This window comes from Chiloscyllium plagiosum, unplaced genomic scaffold, assembly GCF_037043375.1.
Source record: "Chiloscyllium plagiosum isolate Xiang-an unplaced genomic scaffold, Cpla_swu_hap1 HiC_scaffold_10, whole genome shotgun sequence".
NCBI lineage: Eukaryota > Metazoa > Chordata > Chondrichthyes > Orectolobiformes > Hemiscylliidae > Chiloscyllium > Chiloscyllium plagiosum.
In genome coordinates this window covers 100,826,761-100,850,123 of record NW_028270148.1, presented here as the reverse complement: position 1 = coordinate 100,850,123, position 23,363 = coordinate 100,826,761, and the positions used below count along the sequence as shown (strand labels likewise).

At 42.5% G+C, this 23,363-nt stretch overlaps 1 protein-coding gene across 1 annotated transcript in view; it reads right to left on the bottom strand.

Annotated features, from left to right (window-relative positions):
* Positions 1–967: 967 nt before the first annotated feature.
* Positions 968–23,363, bottom strand: part of taf5l (TAF5-like RNA polymerase II, p300/CBP-associated factor (PCAF)-associated factor) — a 34,931-nt gene continuing 12,535 nt past the window's right edge. The window contains exons 3-5 of the mRNA XM_043696516.2: positions 18,502–18,606; positions 10,011–10,735; positions 968–2,707 (exon numbers count right to left, since the gene is read on the bottom strand). Coding sequence (XP_043552451.1) covers positions 1,916–2,707; positions 10,011–10,735; positions 18,502–18,606 — 1,622 coding nt within the window. The 3' untranslated portion in view covers positions 968–1,915. The remainder of the gene's footprint in view (positions 2,708–10,010; positions 10,736–18,501; positions 18,607–23,363) is intronic.

The following is a 23,363-nucleotide window of genomic DNA, read 5'->3' as shown; positions in this document are numbered from 1 at the left end:
CTGACACTGAGATAGGCAGAAAAGTAAGTTGTGAAGGGGACAGAAGGATACTCAATAGGATAAGTGAGTGGATAAAGATCTGGCAACTGTCTATTTTGACAGGGAGAATAAAAAGAAATATTATTTAAATAGTGAGAGACTGCAGAACTCAGATGCAGAGTAATCTGGGTGCTCTTGTTTACAAATCACAAAAGGTGAATATGCAGGCAATTAGGAGAGCTGGTAGAATGTTTTCATTTATTACTATGGGGAATGGAACACAAATGGATGTAATGCTTCAGTTATACACAGCAATCAGAGTATGTGTGCAGTATCAGTCTCCCAGCAGTTCAGAAAAGTTAGAATTGATAAAGAGCTGAAGGATGAGCAGTCCTGAGGAAAGGTAGGGCAGGTTGCTTTTGTATTCAAAGAAGTGGATACCTACATGGATCCTGAGAGATCTTGACAGGGTGCCTGTGGGATCATGTTTCCTCTTGAGGTCATTGTTTCAAAATAAGGGGCCTCCCATTTAGGACAAAGACAAAGCAAAACGCTCTCTCACAAAGGATGCTCTTAAAAAAAAGACAGTAGGAGCAGCATTTGAATATAAACAAAACAGAGGTAGATAGATTCTTAATTATCAAGGGGGTGAAAGTTTACTCTAAGTCAGCAGGAATGTGGAATAGGTAAAAACAATGACTGCAGATGCTGGAGACCAGATTTTGGATTAGTGGTGCTGGAAGAGCACAGCAGTTCATTCAGCATCAGAGGAGCAGCAAAATCAGTTGCAGTGGGAGAGGGACTCCCGGAGATTCTTGTAGAGAGAGGAGGAAAACTTCTTCAAGGCAGGCAAATGTGGAATAATCAAATCACCATTACCTTGTTAAGCAGGCTCAAGGGGCCCAAATGGCCTACTCCTATTCATACGCAACTTTACTTGAAGATTCTGTTTGTGTTGATAAACATGTCAAAGCCACATGGGTAAATATACAATGATACAAATGAAAGTTTATTTTAATTTCAGTGTTACTTCCAAACACAACATCTTGATCACTGGTTTAAAAAAAAACTAGCAATTGATATTGCATTCAGAAACTACAAATTGGATTTGGAGAGCAGGAACCAGATTTATTTGATTGTGTGAAACAGAGTTTAATATGCAGTTTAACAAAAATGTATACTGAACGCTTTTCAGGAGACCGAAAGCTGAAGGTTCACATTGTGTTCCAAAGGCTTGTGGCTGCATCTTGATGTACTTTTCAAATCCTCACATTCCTTTCATGATATTGAGTACACCACTTTACAGATGAAACATAATCAATTTCTGCCATACAAATGTATTTGCCAGAAAATTGAAGAATTAAACATCTGGGCCAGTGTAACAGAAGAACTTAAATTTCAACCAGGATTTTGTTTGTTCTGCCAACCCAAGATCAGGCTAAATAAATTACAGCAAAAACATTCCAGTCACCTTTTGGCTGACTGTGTACAAGTGGTATAATTCATTTTACAGCTGGACAAATGGCAGCTAACATCAGAACAATTTCTGGCTGACATTCTGAATGTAATGGCAACACGAGAGGTGCAGGCATGTGTCTTAACCTCACATGCTGACCAGAACCTCTGCAATTCGTGAATTTGCACAGCACTGCGAATGGAGCAACAAACAGATGTCCAAGGCTCGGCAAGGGAAGAACCACCAACATCAGTCCCAGTGCCAATCATAGGATCACTCATTCCTATGGAACTACAGGGAAGATTGTGCAACAGATGGTGTATTTAGCTGCAAGGTGTGATCAAAGCAAGCCAGTGAGGTATAATCTCAAAACGTCTTTCCACAGCAAGCTGGCCAGGTACATTCAAGACACATCTGGTCCTCTTACAGCTTACTTATCTAGGTGCTTCTAATTAAACAGAAGGAATTGTTCTTGTCCACTTATTGTTCCTTTTTCTCTTGTGCAACACCAGTAACCAAGACCAGATTGCAGGCCATGAACTGCACACTCAAAAGGTTGCTGGTAGGTCCCATGTATACACCCACCAGCTCACTGGAGGAACCATCCACCAGTGAATTTGAATAAGTGTTATAAATATCCCACACACGGACCGAATTATCCACAGATGCAGAAACTATCAAACTGCTATCGGGACTAAATGCAAGATTAGTTATATTGTCAGTATGCCCTCTCAGTTCTTTGAATAAAGTACCTGATGCAAGGTCCCACAACTTTAGTCGCTGATCTTCACCTGCTGAGGCCAAGTACTTTCCATTAGGAGAGAAAGCTAATGCCAACACAGGTCCCCGATGTCCTGTGAAGAGACGGACAGTATTCCCTTGCTGCGTACTCCAGAGCCGCACAGTTTTATCTATTGAGCCTGTGGCTATGTAATTAGAATTTGGATGGAACTTAACACAGTCTACATCTGCTAGGTGGCCTGCGTAAATGCGTAGAGGGTATGTTCTGTCAAGTGCCCAAAGTCTTGCTGTCCGATCATGTGATCCAGTCACAAAGTAAAGGCTCAAGGGACTAATATCGATGTCCCAGATGGGATAAACATGTCCTTGATACAAACCAGTGTTCTTGAAACTGCACAAATCCCAGTATCGGACTGTTGTGTCTTCTGAACAAGACAGAAGTCCTGAATTATCAGAGAGGAACTTGGTAGCATACACAGGCCCACAGTGTCCTCGTAGGATTTTCATTTCACTGCCCACATCATCTTCCACCTGCATTTGGGAAAAAAATTGCAAAAGCAATGAATAACATTGATATAATGATATAATTAACAGTAAATTTCAATAAAGTGTGCAAGCAAGCAGCAAAGATGTTCTCTTTAAATATGCTCCTCTACAGAGTTTTACACATCTCACACTGCTCTTGACAGCATGATGGCAAAATTAGCCTGGTGTAAGGGTCACACACACTTATACTGTCCTCTGTTTTTGATCTAGTGTACACTAAATGAGCATTCAGAACATGACATACACAAGTGCCTTTCCTAAGTCAGCTTCCAATGAGCAAGAAAGAAAGCAAGGAGGCAATAAAACAGTTCTCCTTTTGTAAACTATCCTTGTAAATTGGACGTAACTGACTTGGGAGCTGCGCACTTGTAGAAACAATGTTTTAATGCTGTAGGAAAACAGTACAGTGCCAACCGTGCACATCAGACTGTTAAAATGCCTCCATACGTCAGGGAGGAGAAAGTGAGGACTGCAGATACTGGAGATCAGAGCTTAAAAATGTGTTACTGGAAAAGCGCAGCAGGTCAGGCAGCATCAAAGGAGAAGGAGAATCGACATTTCGGGCATAAGCCCTTCTTCAGGAATGAGGAGGGTGTGCCAAGCAGGCTAAGATAAAAGGTAGGGAGGAGGGGCGTTGGGAATCCGATAGGTGGAAGGAGGTTAAGGTGAGGGTGATAGGCCGGAGAGGGGGTGGGGGCGGAGAGGTCGGGAAGAAGATTGCAGGTCAAGAAGGCGGTGCTGAGTCTGAGGGCTGGGACTGAGAAAAGGTGGGGGGAGGGGAAATGAGGAAGCTGGAGAAATCCGCATTCATCCCCTGTGGCTGGAGGGTTCCTAGGCAGAAGACGAGTCGCTCTTCCTCCAGGCGTCGTGTTGCCATGGTCTGGCGATGGAGGAGGCCAAGGACCTGCATGTCCTTGGCGGAGTGGGAGGGGGAGTTAAAGTGTTCAGCCACAGGTTGGTTGGCGCGGGTGTCCCAGAGGTGTTCTCTGAAACGTCCCGCAAGTAGGCGGCCTGTTTCCCCAATATAGAGGAGGCCACATCGGGTGCAGCGGATGCAGTAAATGATGTGTGTGGAGGTGCAGGTGAATTTCTGATGGATATTGAAGGTTCCCTTGGGGCCTTGGAGGGAAGTGAGGGGGGAGGTGTGGGCACAAGTTTTGCATTTTTTGCGGTTGCAGGGGAAGGTGCCGGGAGTGGAGGTTGGGTTGGCGGGGGGTGTGGACCTGATGAGGGAGTCGTGGAGGGAGTGGTCTTTCCGGAATGCTGATAGGGGTGGGGGAGGGAAATACATCCTTGGTGGTCGGGTCCGTTTGGAGGTGGCGGAAATGACGATGGATGATACGATGTATATGGAGGTTGGTGGGGTGGTAGGTGAGGACCAGTGGGGTTCTGTCCTGGTGGCGATTGGAGGGGCGGGGTTCAAGGGCGGAGGAGATGCGTGGAGAGCATCGTCAACCATGTCTGAGGGGAAATTGCGGTCTTTGAAGGAGGCCATCTGGGTTGTTCGGCATTGGAATTGGTCCTCCTGGGAGCAGATGCGGTGAAGGCGAAGGAATTGGGAATATGGGATGGCGTTTTTACAGGGAGGAGGTGTAATCTAGGTAGCTGTGGGAGTCAGACGGTTTATAGTATGTGTCCGTGTTGAGTCGGTCGTCCGAGATAGAGATGGAGAGGTCTAGGAAGGGGAGGGAGGAGTCTGAGACAACCTCTCCATCTCTATCTCGGACGACCGACTCAACACGGACGTATACTATAAACCGACTGACTCCCACAGCTACCTAGATTACACCTCTTCCCACCCTGTCCTCTGTAAAAACGCTTCATACGTCAGGGAGCAAATACCTGAAGACACAGATGGTGCATTCCATGGAACAGGGAGCCACTGAAAGTACCAACTACAGAGTGGTAATAGCAAGTCCCCAGCTATGGAGGCCAGATTGTTTGCAGCCAAGGTAAAGGTGACATTACATTAATTCATCAATCGATTCAAATAAATCTATTCAACACTTCCACAACTAGTAAGTGCGTATTTTAAAATATAACTAAGATATTATCATTCTTCTCTCCTCTGTACCAACCTCCACAAAATGGTAGGGGACTAACCTGTACTTAAGATTCAAACCTTGGAGAATTAAAAGGATGAAGGGAGTAATAGCTGTGGGCGAACTGCGCAAGAAGACATGGTTTATAACAGAACACTCATGCCAGAAGGTGATGGAACATACCCAGACGTCACCACGTAAGGGCAGAGTGTATAAAATGCAACAGAGTAAACACAATTTGCATTATGCCTCAATTATAAAAAGTTAACACACTTGGTAACCCACTGATGTTAAAATCATACAATTACGCATCGATTTTTCGGAGACAAAAGCACAATTTCGGCACACTTGCCCCAACTTATGCTGCTTTTCTCACCAAAGCCATGATCTTGAAGAGAGCTAACCGCAGTGGTTTCATATTTTTACCAGTGGATTCTACAGCTGCAAATAATGCAAGCATGGGAAATTTGCAACACAGACAAAATATTGTAGATATGCAGCATGTCAGGAAGCACCAGTGGAGAAGGGGAGGAAAGGAAATTATTCTCAACAAAAAAATACCGACCCAAGATCATTTCAAAAGAAATATTAGAATTGAATTTCCATATCCTAGTGTATATGTTAACCCTGCATTCTGCATGTTTTCACAGAAAATCTGATAGATAACTTCAGCAGAGTTATCAGCTCCGTACAAGTCTTGACTGCTGAGAAGCAATGAAAAGGGAATCCAGTCCATATAAAGATCTTTGTTTGGAAGTTGTTAAAACTCTAGGCAACCCTAGAGCAGCCATTAGCCTCTTAATCAGTAAATAACAAACTCTCTGGTCAATGAGCTGTAAATCCACATCAGCACATATCCCATTAAGTGGTCACTATTGATAAGTAGCCACAGGGCCCACCAGGTCATGGTATGTCTTCGGCTTTGTGAAGGAATTTATAGAATCTTGAGCAGATTTATCTCTTGCCCTGGTCAACTCCATCAGAAAATGGAGGATGACTCAACAAGAAAATGAAGTCATCTTGTCCCTTCACCTCCTGTACTCATTTGGAGTCAATTCTCAAACATATGTAAATCATCAAACTCTGCTGTGACTCCAGAATAAAGCTGACTTGTTCCACTTAATATTCAGATTAAAGACTCCTAGCCACTCTGCTGCCTGGTACATAAACCACACTGGTGACCTCAAATCTACAGGCCAGAGACTGGAATCCTAGCACAAAGCAGCCTGGCTGTTCGCCCACTACTTAGTTTACTGTCGGCAGAGTGTAGCTGAAGAGTGTACCTTTTACCAGATGCACTGTAGCAACTGAGAAAGACACCTCTCAACCCTCGACCAAAAGCTAATGGGTGGATGGGAAAAGCGTTGTCTCCAAGCTTCCCTCTATCATCAAATGTCAGCCAGAAATGGAAATATCTTGTCATTGGGCCAAAATCCTGAACTCTCTGCCTAGCAGTGTGGGTGCAAATACAGCCATATGGATTGTAACAGTTCAAGGTGGTAGCTGACCAGCACCTTTTCAAAAATAATTTGGGATGGGCATTAAATGCCAAGGAAACTCATATTCCACGAATGAATAAAACGCATGGCATAAGATTAGGCTACGTAGACTCAAACATGTACAGCACAATAGATGGCCATTTCACCCATAACATCAGTGCCAGTCAATAAATATCTAACTATAACTACCCTATTTTCTAACCTTTGGCCCATGCCTCTGAAGGCTATGGTAATGGAAGTGAACTTGTAAATAATGCTGAAATACGATGAGATTTCTGACTCAAACATCCTTTATGGGTAGTGTTCCAGTCTGCTATCACATTACAAGTAAAATAAAAATAATCTCTGCTCTCCTCTTAGTCTTCTACTGTTGGAGAAAGCTCTCGAGACTCGGACCTTACGAACTGATTAGTTTATTACACAATATATCATGGGGAATTCACCGTCCTAATTGTGGCTCGGTGTTATCCCGAAGTACATCAGAGTACTACAGAATTATATAGAGAAAACAGCTTGGATCTGACCGTTAATTACACAGTTTGGCATGCTTACAAGTTGGTACTAAATTAGAGGTTAGTCATTAAGTTCAAAACTAAAGCACTATTATGCATTCCACAAGTGGACAGATCAAGTGGTATCACCACCTGTTCTAGATACACGGATTGCTAACACCAAGCGGAGATATCTCTAATTGGCTGAATGATTGTGAAGAGGCAATAACTAGAGAAGGAAGGGGGACTAATTGGAAAGTCTATGTCAACTTGACTGGTTCTACAGCCTGTGCTGATCATTCAGCAAAGGGAGGAGACACTATCTTGAGAAGGAAGATAAGGACAACCTTTCACATTACCTTATAGTAAGGAATGCAGAGCCAGCAAAGTTCTGGCTGGGGACACAAAATGGAACTCTCAGCCGAATCAGGAAAATGGCTTCCAGGCAAATGATGTTAACTTTCCTGCAACATCTACCTTATAAATCTATACCCCCTAATGTTACGTCACGGGGGAAACCCTTCTGCTTAATTTAAAGCAGCAACAACTGTTCAATTTTCCCCGGTCTTATACCCCCAAAGCATCGTATTGTGTCATTTGCTTTTAATATTGTCAATATACTAAATGCAAACTTGATTGGAGGTTCGCATTCTTTGGTGTATAATTTAAACTGATTTGCCTAATTCAAGTTTGTTTTTGATTCCTGGCAACCAGCTACACTAGCTGCTGGACCAAAAGGTTACATTATATCTTGTTCAGAACACTTGGTGATTAGATTAGATTTCCTACAGTGTGGAAACAGGCCCTTTGGCCCAACAAGTCCACACTGACCCTCTGAAGAGTAACCCACCAAGACCCATTTCCCTCTGACTAATGCACCTAACACTATGGGCAATTTAGCCTGGTCAATCCATCTGACCTGCACATCTTTGGACTGTGGGAGGAAACCCACGCAGACGACGGGGAGAATGTCTGTGTGGAGTTTGCACATTCTCCAGAGGCTGGAATCGAATCTGGGTCCTTGGCGCTGTGAGGCAGCAGTGCTAACCACTGAGCCACCATGCTGTCAAGTAGTTCTGCTACCTTTCAACTTTCTTAAAGATACAGTACACCCACATCTTCAAAACACTACTTATTGACCCTAAGAAAGAAAAAAGTGCATCCTATCCATGATATCAATGCCCCTCATCATCTTATAAACCTCACAACTTTTGCTGCCCTAAGGAAAACAACCCCAAACCTGTCCAATCTTTCCTCATAGCTCAGACCCTCCAGCCCAGGCTGCATCCTGGCAACTTTTCTGTGCACCCCTTTCTAGTGCAATCACATTGTCTCTCTAATGCGGTGGCCATAACTACACACAGTACTCCAGACATGGCCTTGCCAACAGTTAATACAGCTCCTGCATAACCTCCCTGCTCTTGTGTTCTATGCCTCAATTAGTACTCAGCAAGGATCCGAAATGATGTTGTTAACCACCTTATCCACTTGGCCTGCTATATTTAGAGATCTGTTGGTGTACACACCAAGGTCTCTCTGATCTTCAGTACTTTCCAGAGTCTTACCATTCATAGTATGATCTATATATGGAATAGTCCCTGCAGATTGCAGGGTAGCTAAAGTCACTCTAATATTCAAAATGGGAGCTGAAGAGAAAACAGGGAATTATAAAACAGTAAGCCGAACATCAGTATTGGGGAAAATTCTCAAATCCATTATCAAGGACTTTATAGCCATTTAGAAAGCAGTGGCAGGATCAGATAGAGTCAGCTTGGATTTATGAAGGAGAAGTCACGCTTGACAAATCTATTGGAATTCTATGAAGATGTAACTCGTAGAGTTGACAAGAGGAGACAGTCGATGTGGTATATTTGGACTTTGAGTGTTTGGCAAAATCGCGCATAAGAGATTTTTATGCAAGATTACAGCGCATGGGATGGAAAGAAAACTGGTTGGCAGAGAGTAGGAATTAATGGGCCCTTTTCAAATTGGCAGGCAGTAACTAGTGGGGTACCACAGAGATCGGTACTAGGATCCCAGCTATTCACAAGATATATTAATGATTTGGATGAAGGAACAAAATGTAATATCTCAAGGTTTGCAGATGATACCCAGTTGGGTGGGAGGGTGAACCATGACGAGGATGCGGAGATCCTTCAGCATGATCTGGACAGGTTGGGGTGAGTGGGAAAATCAATGGCAGATAAATGAGATTATTCACTTTTCAAAGGGTTATCAAAAGAGTCAACAAAGCCAAACTTTGGGGTCATAATGTAGGATTGCCAAACTTTATTTCCTCTGTGAGCCAGGTTTAAGGGAAACAGGGGAAGGACTCTGTTAGATAAGGGAATGCTGGGAAGATGACAGAACTGAAGTATGTGAAAGAGGAATGTTGTAAAGTGGGTGGGTTCCACATTCTGCAAGCTGCCTTTTTCATACACTTGCCATGGGATAATTTAGCTGCCTACACTTGGAGACATTTTTTCTTAAATAATACCCAAGAAAAAATAGACAAAGGAAGGACCATTGGAGAGCACTGTTGGCAAAGGGAAAAATAAGAGTCAGATTACAGAACAAGTGCAGGACAACAAGCAAGTAAAACGGGCCCATTTCCAACTATGGTATACACAAAAAGTATCCACTCGGCATGTCCTCAATCCAATCCATCACAACTCGCAGTGCCTTTATCCAAGTCAGTGAGTTAGGAGTGATGGAGACCTTCTAGCTTGAATGCATAGTGTTAAGATCCACACAGAGTGGATCACCGGCCAACGTACTATGTATTTTACAACACAGAACCATGTTGAATTGACTGCAGCTGAAGTAAAATTATTACATGTGGAAGAAAAGGTTAAAAGGTCTGTCAGTGGAGACCCGGTTGTGGTATTGATTGCATCAATTAAATCGGAGCCTCAACATCAGCAATAGTAATCCCTAAATATTTTAAACCTCTTGAAATTCATGTTAAACAAAGTAGTCGGACTTGGAAACATGAAATGCAACCTGCATGCGAGTCCTTTGAGTGATTCACCTCATGCATCTTACTGACTGCATGGTAAGATGGTTGCTTCTTTGTTCTATTGTGAACACGAACGAGTTAAAAGGGTTGAACTCCAGGAGAACAAAATTAAATGAAAATTGAATTCTTAGATCTGTCCAGTGACCAAGTATTAAACAACAGACCTGTCCAACTTGATACTAACTGCTGGATTTAGCCAATGAGCATAAAACCCAGGTAGCAGAAACACTTTTGTACCTCATCATCCAGGATGTCACAGGCGAGGTTGATCCGAGAGACGTCCACTTGCTGTGGGCCATATTTGAGTTTCTTCGCCCTCAAGCTCCAGAGTTTGATGCAAGAGTTATCAAAGCCAGCACTGAGCAGTTTATTGTTCGGCGAAATTTCCGCAGTATTGAGCAGCTGGTCCGTGTTGTGGAAAGCATAGAAACAAATGGTTGTGAGGGAGGGAGGCCCATCTTTTACCCGTTTTATGCTGTCCTGCAACATGTCCAGCGCAGCTTCATTCTGCAACATAGTAGAGGGTAGCTCAGAGGGCTCCAGGCCCACCCCCTCGGTGCGAGATAGCGTCCCGGCATTATACAGCTGATAGCCTGTCTGTGGAGAACACTGCACATCCAGCTGAACACGAGAGGCCAGAACCTTGCACAAAGCACTATTGTTGTCACTCTGGAGGTAGCGGAGGAGATAGTTGTAACTTTCTTCAGTAAGGCTAAGAACATATTTATTTTCGGTCAGGCTTCGCAGCTTGGAGTTTGAATAAATGTCCTGACTATTCAGAGTAGTCCGGAGCTGTTCCATGATGTCCTTCTGGTCCGTACTTTGTAGGAACATCCCATGAAAGCGACTGTAGAAACTATCGGCTGCACTCTTCAGACCACTGTGAACCATATCAAGGTGGAGGTAGACAAATAAAGGATAGAGCAATTGTTTCACTTCTTGGCTGTACTTTGAGTCGGTATCTAGAACCAGAAACAAGACACGGATGTGAGTAATTACACTTTCAGCACTTGTTAGAACACACCTTTCCCAATATTCAGAAGGTAGTAATTTGATTGATTTATTTATTGTCACGTGTACTGAAGTACAGTGAGAAGCTTTAGTACAAACAGATCATAGTAAGCCAGGATGTATAGATCAAAAGACTTGGACAAGATATATTAATGATTTGGATGAAGGAACAAAAATGTAACATCTCAAGGTTTGCAGATGATACCCAGTTGGGTGGGAGGGTGAACCATGATGAGGATGCGGAGATCCTTCAGCAAGATCTGGACAGGTTGGGGTGAGTGCAAAAATCAATGGCAGATAAATGAGATTATACACTTTGGAAGCAAAACCAAGGCAGCAAGTTACTACTGAATGGCTGTAAATTGGGAGAGGGCAGTATGCAGCGGGACCTGGGTGTCCTTGTGCACCAGATGCTGAAGGTAAGCATGTAGGTGCAGCAGGTGATAAAGGCAGCGAATGGTGAGCAGGAATGTGTTGGTGCAGTTGTGCAGGGCCTTGGTAAGGCCACACCTAGAATATTGTGTGCAGTTTTGGTCTCTTTTTCTGAGGAGGTTTGCTCTTGCGCAAGGAGTACAGCAAAGATTTCCCAGACGTATGAGGAGCGATTAACTAGCTTAGGATTGCTTTCACTGGAGTTCAGACAAATAAGGGGAGAATCTCAGAGACATGAAATTCTAAAAGGACGAGACAGGTTAGATAGAACATCAGGGGTGATGTTCCCGATGTTGGGTGCATCCAGAACCTGGGGTCACAGTCTGAGGATTTGGGTAAGCCACTTAGGACAGAGATGAGGAGACATTTCTTCACCCAAAGAGTGGTGAGCCTGTGGAATTCATTACCACAAGAGGTAGTTGACATTGAAACATTGAATGTATTCAAGAAGCGGCTAGATATAGCACTTGGGGGCGAATGGGATCAAAGTTTATGGGGAGAAAGCAGGCTTAGGCTATTGAGTTGGATGATCAGCCATGATCATGATGAACGGTGGAGCAAGCTCAAAGGGCTGAAAGGCCTCAATCTGCTACTATCTTCTATGTTTCTATGTTAATCCTTCACCTTCCCATGTACATAACCAATAATTATTCAGGTTGAATTCCATCTGTCACTACTCTGTCCAGCTGACAAGCCTTCTGATAACATCCTGCAGTTTATGGCTAACCTCTCCCATTTACCATCCTAAATCTTCATGTCATCCTCAAACCTCTTGATCATATTCCCTACATTCAAGTCCACATCATTAATGAACATCATAAACACTAAACATCCCAGCACCAAGTCCTGTGGAACCCTACTAAACAGGCTCCCAGTCACAGAAATATCCCTCGATCAGTCTCTGTTTCCTGCCTCTTGGCCAATTTTGGATCCGACTTGCCACTTTGTCTCAGATCCAGTGGGCTCTTACCTTTTTGACCTGTCGACCATGAGTGACCTTATCAAAAGCCTTGCTAAAATATATCACCCTCATCAGAATTCCTGGTTACTTCTGTAAAAGTTTCAAACAAATTTGACAAACATGACCTTCCCTAACAAGTCAATGCTACCCCTAAACAATCCATGTCTCTATGTGCAGGTATATTCTATCCTCAGAATTCTCTCTAGTAACTTCCTCATCACCCATGGACTCCATTTAAATGCTCATTGGCGTGGAAAGGCTGCCAACATCAAAAACCCATCCCACCCCAGTAATACTCTCTGCTAACCTCTTCAGTCAGGTAAAAGCTTCAACACATGCACCAGCAGGTTCAGAAACAGCTTCTTCCTGGCCATTATTAGATGATGAATGGACCCTCTAACGTCAAATAATGCTGATCTTGTTAATGTTGAACTTGCCCAGCACACGCTCTGTGCAACGTAACCTGCATGCCACTGTCTAAACTTTCTTTCCCACCCTGTGATCTACATGCCCTTGCTTACTATGATCTGCCTGTACCGTTCGGAAACAAAGCTTTTCACTTTACGTACATGTGACAATAAATAAATCAAATCAACGAGGTTAAACTGAATGACCTTTTGTTTCCTGGTCTGTGCCATCCTCCCTTTTTAATAATGGGGGAATGTTAGCAGTCTTCCAGTCCTTTGACCTACAGCCAAAGAGAATTTGAAAACGACTGTTCGAGCCTCTGGTATCTCCTGTCTTGCTTCCTTCAACAGCCTGGGATAAATCTCATCCAGGCCTGCAGATCAATCCACTTCAAACGGCTACTAAATCCCCTACTACTCCCTCTCTCTCTTCATTAATTGCTTCTAATATTTCATACAAGTACCCAATGAGGCCATCTCAAGTAGTACTTGTTTTTACATAGGACAGAGGGATACATGTTACATTGCTTATTGAGGCTAGAGTGCCCAATCATCAGTCTAATAATAGCTGGAAAGAAGCTGTTCCTGAGCCTGCTGGTGCATGCATTCAGGCTTATGTATCTTCTGCCTGACAGAAGAGGACGGAGGAGAGTATTACGCGGTAAAGTGGATCTTTGATGAGGTCGGCAGCCTTTCCGTGGCAGTGAGCTGTGTAGATGGAGTCCATGGATGGAAGATTGGCTTCCATGATAGTGTGGGCTGTGCCCACCACCTTCTGTAGTTTCTTATGGTCCTGGGCAGAGCAATTGCCATACAAGGCCACTATGCACCCAGACAGTATGCTCTCAATGGTGAATCTGTCAAGGCTGGTGAGGGTCCTTATGGACATGCCAAATTTCCTGAGCCGCCTGAGGAAGAAGAGGTGTTAATGTGCCTTTTGTATTACTGGCACAAGAAAGTATAGAACTGAAGAGTACAACAAATGAATACATGGCTGGACAGTCAGCACAGTTGAGGTAAATTCCCACAAGGGTGAAAAGTAGAGTAAACCAAATCCAGAACATGATGGGTGATGGAGATACAGGATAATATACAATAGAAAAAAAGTGCATATGACAGCTCTCAGATTGTGTTAACCAACTTGAATATAGAAAGTTCAGAGGGAAAGTGCAAATAAAAATAAATGAGAGTGTATGACAGGAGACTGACAACTAACATAAAAGTTTTCTCTCAGCATATAAACAGACAAAGGGTAAGAGAGGTAGGATGCGATTGATTAGTCCTAGAAGGGACCTACACAGGGAAGCAAAGACAATGGCTGAGGAAAGGAAAGAGATTTTGTCCAAGTCATTGAGAAAGAGAAGGTAACTGGGTAATAGCTGGCTTAGAAATTAATAAAAAAAGAGTTGCTAGAAAAGTTGGCTGTACTTACAATTTAAATTGGCTAAAATGCTGAAGGAAGTAAAGGTGGAAATTGTAAAGAAATTAGCCATAATCCACCACTCCTTTCCAGATACAGGGTTGGTGTCAGAGACCTAAACAGTGGCAAATGTCATACCTATGTTCAAAAAAAATACATGTATTCTGACGATGCTGTAATTTTTAAGAGGTCATTTTGTCCAGTTTCTTTTTGGAAAGCGGTTGTAAAGCAGAGGTGCTGAGCAGTCTGGGGTAGTGGAAACACCTTGGGAGGTTTTGGGATTTTGTTGAACAGCCTGAATGGGTGTGGCCAGTTCTCACAGACAAGGATTTCTGGATTTTGGTTTTTCCAATAGCATCAGAAGCTTCGGGGTCTCAACACAGTTGGCAGCTTCAGTAAATACGACTCTCTCTGAATTTTCTCTTAATGATTTTCCCTGCTGGACTGGAGAAATGTGAGAGAGAATCGGTGTCTGAATTTTCCTTTTTTTTGTCAAGGGGTGTATTAAAGGTATATTACTATATTGGAACAGTTAATTAGTAATAGTTGCTGTGTTTATTATTCTGTTAAGTTTCCAATCTGTTGAGCTATTTTAAATTGCTCTTACTTTGGTTGTATTCGAACTACAGGATTTAATTAAATTGTTTTGCTTAATGTCAAGTAATCTGAGCAGTCACATTACATCTGGAACAGACCCTTCCCATTTGCCTTTAAAATAAGAAAAAGTTAGGGTCTTGGCTACCTTCTAAGAATATTCTGAGGAGGTCTGGTCTGGTCCAGTCCATAACAGCCCAAACCCAGCAACTACTAGTCATTTTAACCTCTGTATTGGGAAAGGTTCTAGAAATAATAACCCTAGACAAATTCAGTCATCACTTGAACAAGAGTGCATTAAAGAAAGCAAGCATAGATTTGTTCTAGGAAGAACATACTTACCTAACTTGATTGGGTTTCATAATAGTGAGACTTGAACAGGTAAATAATAGTGTGCCCCAGGGTTGGCATTTGCACCACTGCTTTTCTTGATCTACCTAAAAGACCTCGACATGGGTACGCAGGGTGCAGTTTTAGAATTAACAGAGGGCACAACTTTTGAAAGCACTGTTAAGGGTGAGGAAGAGAACAATAAACTTCAATTGGACATACACATTGGTGGAACAGGCAGATGGTTGACCAATGCAATTGGATGCAGAGAAGTACAAGATGAGACATTTTGATGGACAGAATGAGCAGAGATAATGGGAAATAAAAGGTATAATTCTAAAAGGATCAGAGAAAGAAAGCGAGAGTGACCGGGTTGGGGGGGGGGTGGGGTCGACCATCGAAAGTGACAGGACAGGTTGAAAAAAAGTCATAGATTGCTGACTTTTTTTTTAAAAAGGCTGGCACAACGAACAAATGCAACAAAGCTGAACTTCTTTAAAACCTGATTTGGTCTCATGTGAGCACTGTGCCCAATTCTCGGGACTATGTCTTATGAAGCATGTGAAGGTTTTATAAAGAGTGTAGAAACATTTACAACAATGGCTCCAAGGATGAGGAATTGCAGTTGCATGGACAAGGTGGAGAAATTAAGGATATTGCCCTTAGCAAAGAGAATGTTGAGAGGAGATTATACGTGGTGGTGATCAAAACCAAGAGGGGTCTAGATAGAGTAGACAACGTGCAACTATTTCCACTGATGGAAGGGTCAAGGACCAGAGGACATAGAGTTAAAGTAAATAGCAAAAGAATCAAAGGCAATATGATTTTAAAGCAGCAAGTGTTTAAATCTGGAATGCACAGCTGAGTGTGCAGTGGAGACATATTCGGTAGAGACTTTCAGAAAGGAATAGGATAAGTATTTAAAGCCAAAAACATTGTAGGGCTAATTGGAAAAAACTGAAATTAGGTGGGACTTGCAAAAGTGTTTTTGCAGACAGCTGGCAAGGAATTGGCTGGATGAATGATTTTCTCTTGTGCAGACACCATTTTATGAAAATGTGGGTGCACTGTACCTTTAAGAGAGGTTAAAAGGTAGTGGAACTACCTGACACAGCATGAAGTGTTCTGAATAAGCTAACAGTGTAACATTTGGTTGAAAGCTAGATTAGCTGGGCTGCCTGGAGACGATGGAAACAAATTCAAATTCAGCTAATCAGTTTAAGTTATATCCCAAAAATACCAAACTCCAATCAAGTTTGAATTTAGTATACTAACAATCTTAAAAGCCAATGGCACAATCCGATGCTTTGGGGGGGGTAGAAGACTGGGAAAACCTGAACAGTTGGAGGAGAACTGCCAAGCCAATGACATCTGCAGACTGCCTGGAGAATAACTCTCTTAAAAGGTACTTTTATCGATTAGTGACCTGTGAAACAGAAATCCCGAAGAAGAAAAAAGAAGATTTGATATCTGACTAGTTTTTGAAAAGTTGAATTTTGGTAAATCTTAATCGGGGGCTTTACTGGACTAGTAATATAGAAGGGAAAGTAAAAGATAGGTTAGAGGAAGGAGTTGTAAATAGTTGTTAGCTAATTATTCTCTGTTATGTTTAAGAAATAAAAGATGTTACTTTTATTTTTACTAGTTCTTGGCCTCAAATTTTCACAGATTACTGCACGGAATTTTTTTTTTGTGTTGCTGGTTTAAATTCAGCAGGAGGGTTTAGCCAGTTTTGTAATATGCTTTACTTCTGATCAAAAAAGGTGAGTTCCCCCCCCCACTGGCAAGATTAATTTCTGGTGAACCAATACTGAATTGCAGAGGTTTCCTGGATGGATGAAAGGCAAAGCCTGGCTCCATTATGGCAAGTATCAGAAACAACACCAAAGCTCATTTCATTCTTATAGGCAGCCACTTTTCTTTTCAAACACTACTTTTCACATTATTTGCAGAGCTGAACATGCGAGAGACTTAATCTGGAACAAGCACGGTGTGATTGCACCCAATTTAGGAGAAACACGGGTTGGCAGCATCCTGTTATCTCTAAAATGTTGGAAAATGCTAAATTGTCATATTCAGGCTAACGCTGATTAGTAAATTCATTAAATTGGCATATGGTAACTTAGAACAGAATAAGCAGTAACAACAGAAGTCCCTATATCTTGGATACTTTCTTGAGCAACTTTTACCTGAGAGAATTGGAGTGATTGAACCAATACCATTTTCTGCATTCAATGAAGTTAGTCAAAATGAACTGTTTCCTGGAACTCAAATCAACAATTAAAGCTTAAAGTGCTCACAGCTCTGGAGGATAGACTAATTTACTCTCCATATGCCACGAAGTATACAATTATTCTTTGCAAGTGAAAAGATTATTCAAATCTTGTGAAAGTCTCACTGTATTTAATGCTACATTTCCCAGCTGTGTTAGAACATTTATCTTCATTGCTATGCTTTCCCATTTCCATCCAATCGCAGCCACACCACTGTGAATAGTGAGACCAATTACAGGTAAAACTAGACTCATTGTGCACATGCATCTGACAGTGGGTTTGTTCAGAGAATTAAGAGCAGCTGAGTGTATTTCTCATTCCCAAGGCACCTGTGAGATTAAAATTTCAATAGAAAGAAGAAGTGATTTTCTCTTTCTAGATGTCACCTCTCAAAAAGGAAAGCATGATTTAAAAGGAACAAAAGTTAGTACACTTAGAACAAAATTTTGTTCAACCTAGATCTTAAATTAGCTAATAGAAGACGTCTTCTGAGCTTCTCACACTGCAGTCTTACAGTGAACTTCCTCCGCATACAGTACCTGCATCATAGTCACTTAAAGCAGTTCGTAAACATTCATTTCAGATTCATTCGGTCATTGGCAAGGCCAGCATTTATCACCAATCCAAATTATCCTTTAAAAAGGTGATGGCAAGCCATCTGCTTGAGTACAACCAAGTGGCTGCTAGACCTTTTAAGAGCAAACCACAAAAGTTGGCCACATTGCTGTGCATCAAGAGTAATGTGCAGGTTAGACTGATTGGGGGCAGGAGATATGCTTCCTGGAAAGGACATTAGAGGACCAGATGAGCTTTTACAACAACCAAGTTGCCATTACTGCTTTTAACAGATTCATTCAATTAAATGAATTTCTTGATTGTGATGGAAGTCAAATTTAATTCTCTGAATCATTAATAAAGGCCTCTGGATTATTAGTTCTACATTCCACCATGCTATACCACGTCTCCCAAGCCTGTGGTTATGTTCTGAATTTAGGTGGAGGCTTAAATTTGTGTAACTGCACTGTTAAGTCAAGTATCATGGAAAATCTTTCTCCTGATCCTGGCATGGCTTAAGTGGTTTTTAACTAATTCTGATAACAGACAAATTCCAACTACTGCGCTTTTTAAAAAAGGAAAAAATTATATTGTGACAAATACATTGTAGTTTTGTAATGTGAGCTATCAATTTCAGAAACATTATTATGCAAAGATCAAGATGCACAAACTCAATTCATGAACCACTTTATACAAACTAAACATTTTTAATCACTAAATGTATTCTGCTTCTGTCTGAACTTACCAAAAAGGAAGATTTTCAGCCGTGCAAACTGTATTTCGTACTGATTAGGATCAGCTTGACAGGGAGCTGCAGACACCACATTGGGAGAACCAGACTCTGTCTGAACTGTTTTTGAAAATATAAAATGAATGCAATCAGCAAAGACCTGGCATGTATAATTAAACTGCATCTAGCCATGAAATTTCCATTTGAAAATAACTGTGCTGACAAGCTGAGATCACTTATACAAGAGACAAGGGCAATTCAACTGGTATGCAGATGAAACTATAATTAAATAGTTTGACTAAGGAGTGACAAAGGCAATTTCAAGGCACGACGCACAATTCTTTCAAAGCATTATCAATTCCAGCCATCAACTGGGATTTCATTACAGCAAATTATATGCTATCATAAACACACATACCTCTCAAAAACATATATCTCCTTCATTCAGCAGATTTTCAACAGACTGCAGTGTGAAATGATAGCTGGGTTGAGAACAACCCTGCAAAAATGGAAGTTTCAACAGGTACATGCCAGCACCTGCCTCAAAACAAAAACCACACACAGGTAGCTCAGACAACATTTGGGCCATTGTATTATTTGTATGAATTCTTGCAAAACCTGTCATTGGCCTTGAAGGTGGTTCTAGATATGGACAGTTGCAAATAAACTTTTCAATAACTGCATTTTTACAAAAGCTGTACACTGTGTCGATGCTATGGCTTTAGAGGTGTATTTTGTCCTTTTCATTTCTGAAGAGTGGTTTTCAGCCATAGGCGCCGAGCTGTCTACGTGTAGCCAATAAAGTAAATAGCTTGAGGGACCTTGGGATTTTTTTTAAAAATAGGTTTGAACAACAGAAGCAGAATGAATGGGTGGAGTCAGGCTCCTACAGAATCTGGGTTTTAGTTTAGCTTTCAGCAGTTGTTGAGGGGAAGTTGGCAGTGGAAGGTGTCTGTCCATCTCTCTCTCTCTACCAGAATTCTTAGCTCCAGATTTTAGCTGAAATATTCTGTTGCCAGAATCACATGTGAGACAATCTGTTGTACTGAATCTGCGTTTGCCAAGAGTGCGTTTATAATATATTACTATTTTGGAATAGTTGCTGTTTATTAGTTAAATAATCTATTGCTCTGTTAAGTTTCCTAATAGAGATAAGATTATACCAATTCTTCTTTCCTGTGTTTGCATTTTAACTGGGGGGAAAGAATAAAGGGAGCTTTGCTTAAAGCTGAATAGTGTGACCAATCAAATTACATCTGGAGCACAGCACCTTACACCTGCCTTGAAATAAGATGCAAGTTAACGTCCAGGCTATCTCAGAGTCAGAGATGTACAGCATGGAAACAGACCCTTCGATCCAACCCGTCCATGCAGACCAGATATCCCAACCCAATCTAGTCCCACCTGCCAGCACCCGCCCCATATCCCTCCAAACCCTTCCTATTCATATATCCATCCAAATGCCTCTTAAATCTTGCAATTGTACCAGCCTCCACCACATCCTCTGGCAGCTCATTCCATACATGTACCACCCTCTGCGTGAAAAAGTTGCCCCTTAGGTCTCTTTTATATCTTTCCCCTCTCACCCTGAACCGATGCCCTCCAGTTCTGGACTCCCCAACCCCAGGGAAAAGACTTTGCCTATTTATCCTATCCATGCCCCTCATAATTTTGTAAACCTCTATAAGGTCACCCCTCAGCCTCCGATGCTCCAGGGAAAACAGCCCCTGCCTGTTCAGCCTCTCCCTGTAGCTCAGATCCTCCAACCCTGGCAACATCCTTGTAAATCTTTTCTGAACCCTTTCAAGTTTCACAACATCGTTCCGATAGGAAGGAGACCAGAATTGCATGCAATATTCTAACAGTGGCCGAACCAATGTCCTGTACAGCTGCAACATGACCTCCCAACTCCTGTACTCAATACTCTGACCAAGAAAGGAAAGCGTACCAAACGCCTTCTTCACTATCCCATCTACCTGTGACTCCACTTTCAAGGAGCTATGAACCTGCACTCCAAGGTCTCTTTGTTCAGCAAAACTCCCTCGGACCTTACCATTAAGTGTATAAGTCCTGCCAGATTTGCTTTCCCAAAATGCAGCACCTCGCATTTATCTGAATTAAACTCCATCTGCCATTTCTCAGCCCATTGGCCCATCTGGTCCAGATCCTGTTGTAATCTGAGGAAACCCTCTTCGCTGTCCACTACACCTCCAATTTTGGTGTAATCTGCAAACTTACTAACTGTACCTCTTATGCTCGCATCCAAATCATTTATGTAAATGACAAAAAGTAGAGGGCCCAGCACCGATCCTTGTGGCACTCCACTGGTCACAGGCCTCCAGTCTGAAAAATAACCCTCCACCACAACCCTCTGTCTTCTACCTTCGAGCCAGTTCTGTATCCAAATGGCTAGTTCTCCCTTTATTCCATGAACTCTAACCTTGCTAATCAGTCTCCCATGGGGAACCTTGTCAAACGCCTTACTCAAGTCCATATAGATCACATCTACTGCTCTGCCCTCATTAATCTTCTTTGTTACTTCTTCAAAAAACTCAATTAAGTTTGTGAGACATGATTTCCCACACACAAAGCCATGTTGACGATCCTGAATCAGTCCTTGCCTTTCCAAATACATGTACATCCTGTCCCTCAGGATTCCCTCCAACAACTTGCACACCACCAAGGTCAGGCTCACCGGTTTATAGTTCCCTGACTTGTCTTTACCGCACTTCTTAAACAGTGGCACCACATTTGCCAACCTCCAGTCTTCCGGCACCTCACCTGTGACTATCGATGATACAAATGCCTCAGCAAGAGGCCCAGCAATCACTTCTCTAGCTTCGCACAGAGTTCTCGGGTACACCTGATCAGGTCCTGGGGATTTATCCAATTTTAACCGTTTCAAGACATCCAGCAGTTCCTCCTCTGCAATCTGGACATTTTGCAAGATGTCACCATCTATTTCCCTACAGTCTATATCTTCCATATCCTTTTCCACAGTAAATACTGATGCAAAATATTCATTTAGTATCTCCCCCGTTTTCTGCGGCTCCACACAAAGGCCGCCTTGCTAATCTTTGAGGGGCCGTATTCTCTCCCTAGTTACCTTTTTGTCCTCAATATATTTGTAAAAACCCTTTTGATTCTCCTTAATTCTATTTGCCAAAGCTATCTCATGTCCCCGTTTTGCCCTCCCGATTTCCCTCTTAAGTATACTCCTACTTCCTTTATACTCTTCTCAGGATTCACTCGATCTATCCTGTCTGTACCTGACATATGCTTCCTTCTTTTTCTTAACCAAACCCTCAATTTCTTTAGTCATCCAGCATTCCCTATACCCACCAGCCTTCCCTTTCACCCTGACAGGAATATACTTTCTCTGGATTCTGGTTATCTCATTTCTGAAGGCTTCCCATTTTCCAGCCATCCCTTTACCTGCGAACATCTGCCCCCAATCAGCTTTCGAAAGTTCTTGCCTAATACCGTCAAAATTGGCCGTCCTCCAATTTAGAACTTCAACTTTTAGATCTGGTCTATCCTTTTCCATCACTATTTTAAAACCAGTAGAATTATGGTCACTGGCCCCAAAGTGCTCTCCCACTTACACCTCAGTCCCCTGCCCTGCCTTATTTCCCAAGAGTAGGTCAAGTTTTGCACCTTCTCTAGTAGGTACATCCACATACTGAATCAGAAAATTGTCTTGTACACACTTAACAAATTCCTCTCCATCTAAACCTTTAACACAATGGCAGGCCCAGTCGATGTTTGGAAAGTTAAAATCCCCGACCATAACTACCCTATTATTCTTACAGATAGCGGAGATCTCCTTACAAGTTTGTTTCTCAATTTCCCTCTGACTATTGAGGGATCTATAATACAATCCCAATAAGGTGATCATCCCTTTCTTATTTCTCAGTTCCACCCAAATAACTTCCCTGGATGTATTTCCGGGAATATCTTCCCTCAGCACAGCTGTAATGCTATCCCTTATCAAAAATGCCACTCCCCCTCCTCTCTTGCCTCCCTTTCTATCCTTCCTGTAGCATTTGTATCCTGGAACATTAAGCTGCCAGTCCTGCCCATCCCTGAGCCATGTCTCCATAATTGCTATGATAGCCCAGTCCCATGTTACTAACCATGCCCTGAGTTCATCTGCCTTCCCTGTTAGGCTCCTTGCATTGAAATAAATGCAGTTTAATTTATTAGTCCTACCTTGTCCCTGCCTGCCCTGACTGTTTGACTCACTTCTGTTCTCAGAAGTGTGGGCGGCACGGTAGCACAGTGGTTAGCACTGCTGCCTCACAGCACCAGAGACCCGGGTTCAATTCCCGACTCAGGCGACTGACTATGTGGAGTTTGCACATTCTCCCAGTGTCTGCGTGGGTTTCCTCCGGGTGCTCCGGTTTCCTCCCACAGTCACAAAGATGTGCGGGTCAGGTGAATTGGCCATGCTAAATTGCCCGTAGTGTTAGGTTAAAAGGGGTAAATGTAGGGGTATGGGTGGGTTACGCTTCGGCGGGTCGGTGTGGACTTGTTGGGCCGAAGGGCCTGTTTCCACACTGTAAGTAATCTAATCTAATCAGCTGTACCCGTTTCAGATCGATCTCTTTCCTCACTATCTCCCTTGGTCCCACCCCCCCCCCACCTTACTAGTTTAAATCCTCCCAAGCAGTTCTAGCAAATTTCCAGTATATTAATCCCCTTCCAATTTAGGTGCAATCCGTCCTCCTTGTACAGGTCACTTCTACCCCAAAAGAGATTCTAATGATCCAAAAATATGAATCCTTCTCCCAAACACCAGCTCCCCAGCCATGCATTCATCTGCTCTGTCCTCCTATTCCTTCCCTCACTAGCTCGTAGCACTGGGAATAATCCAG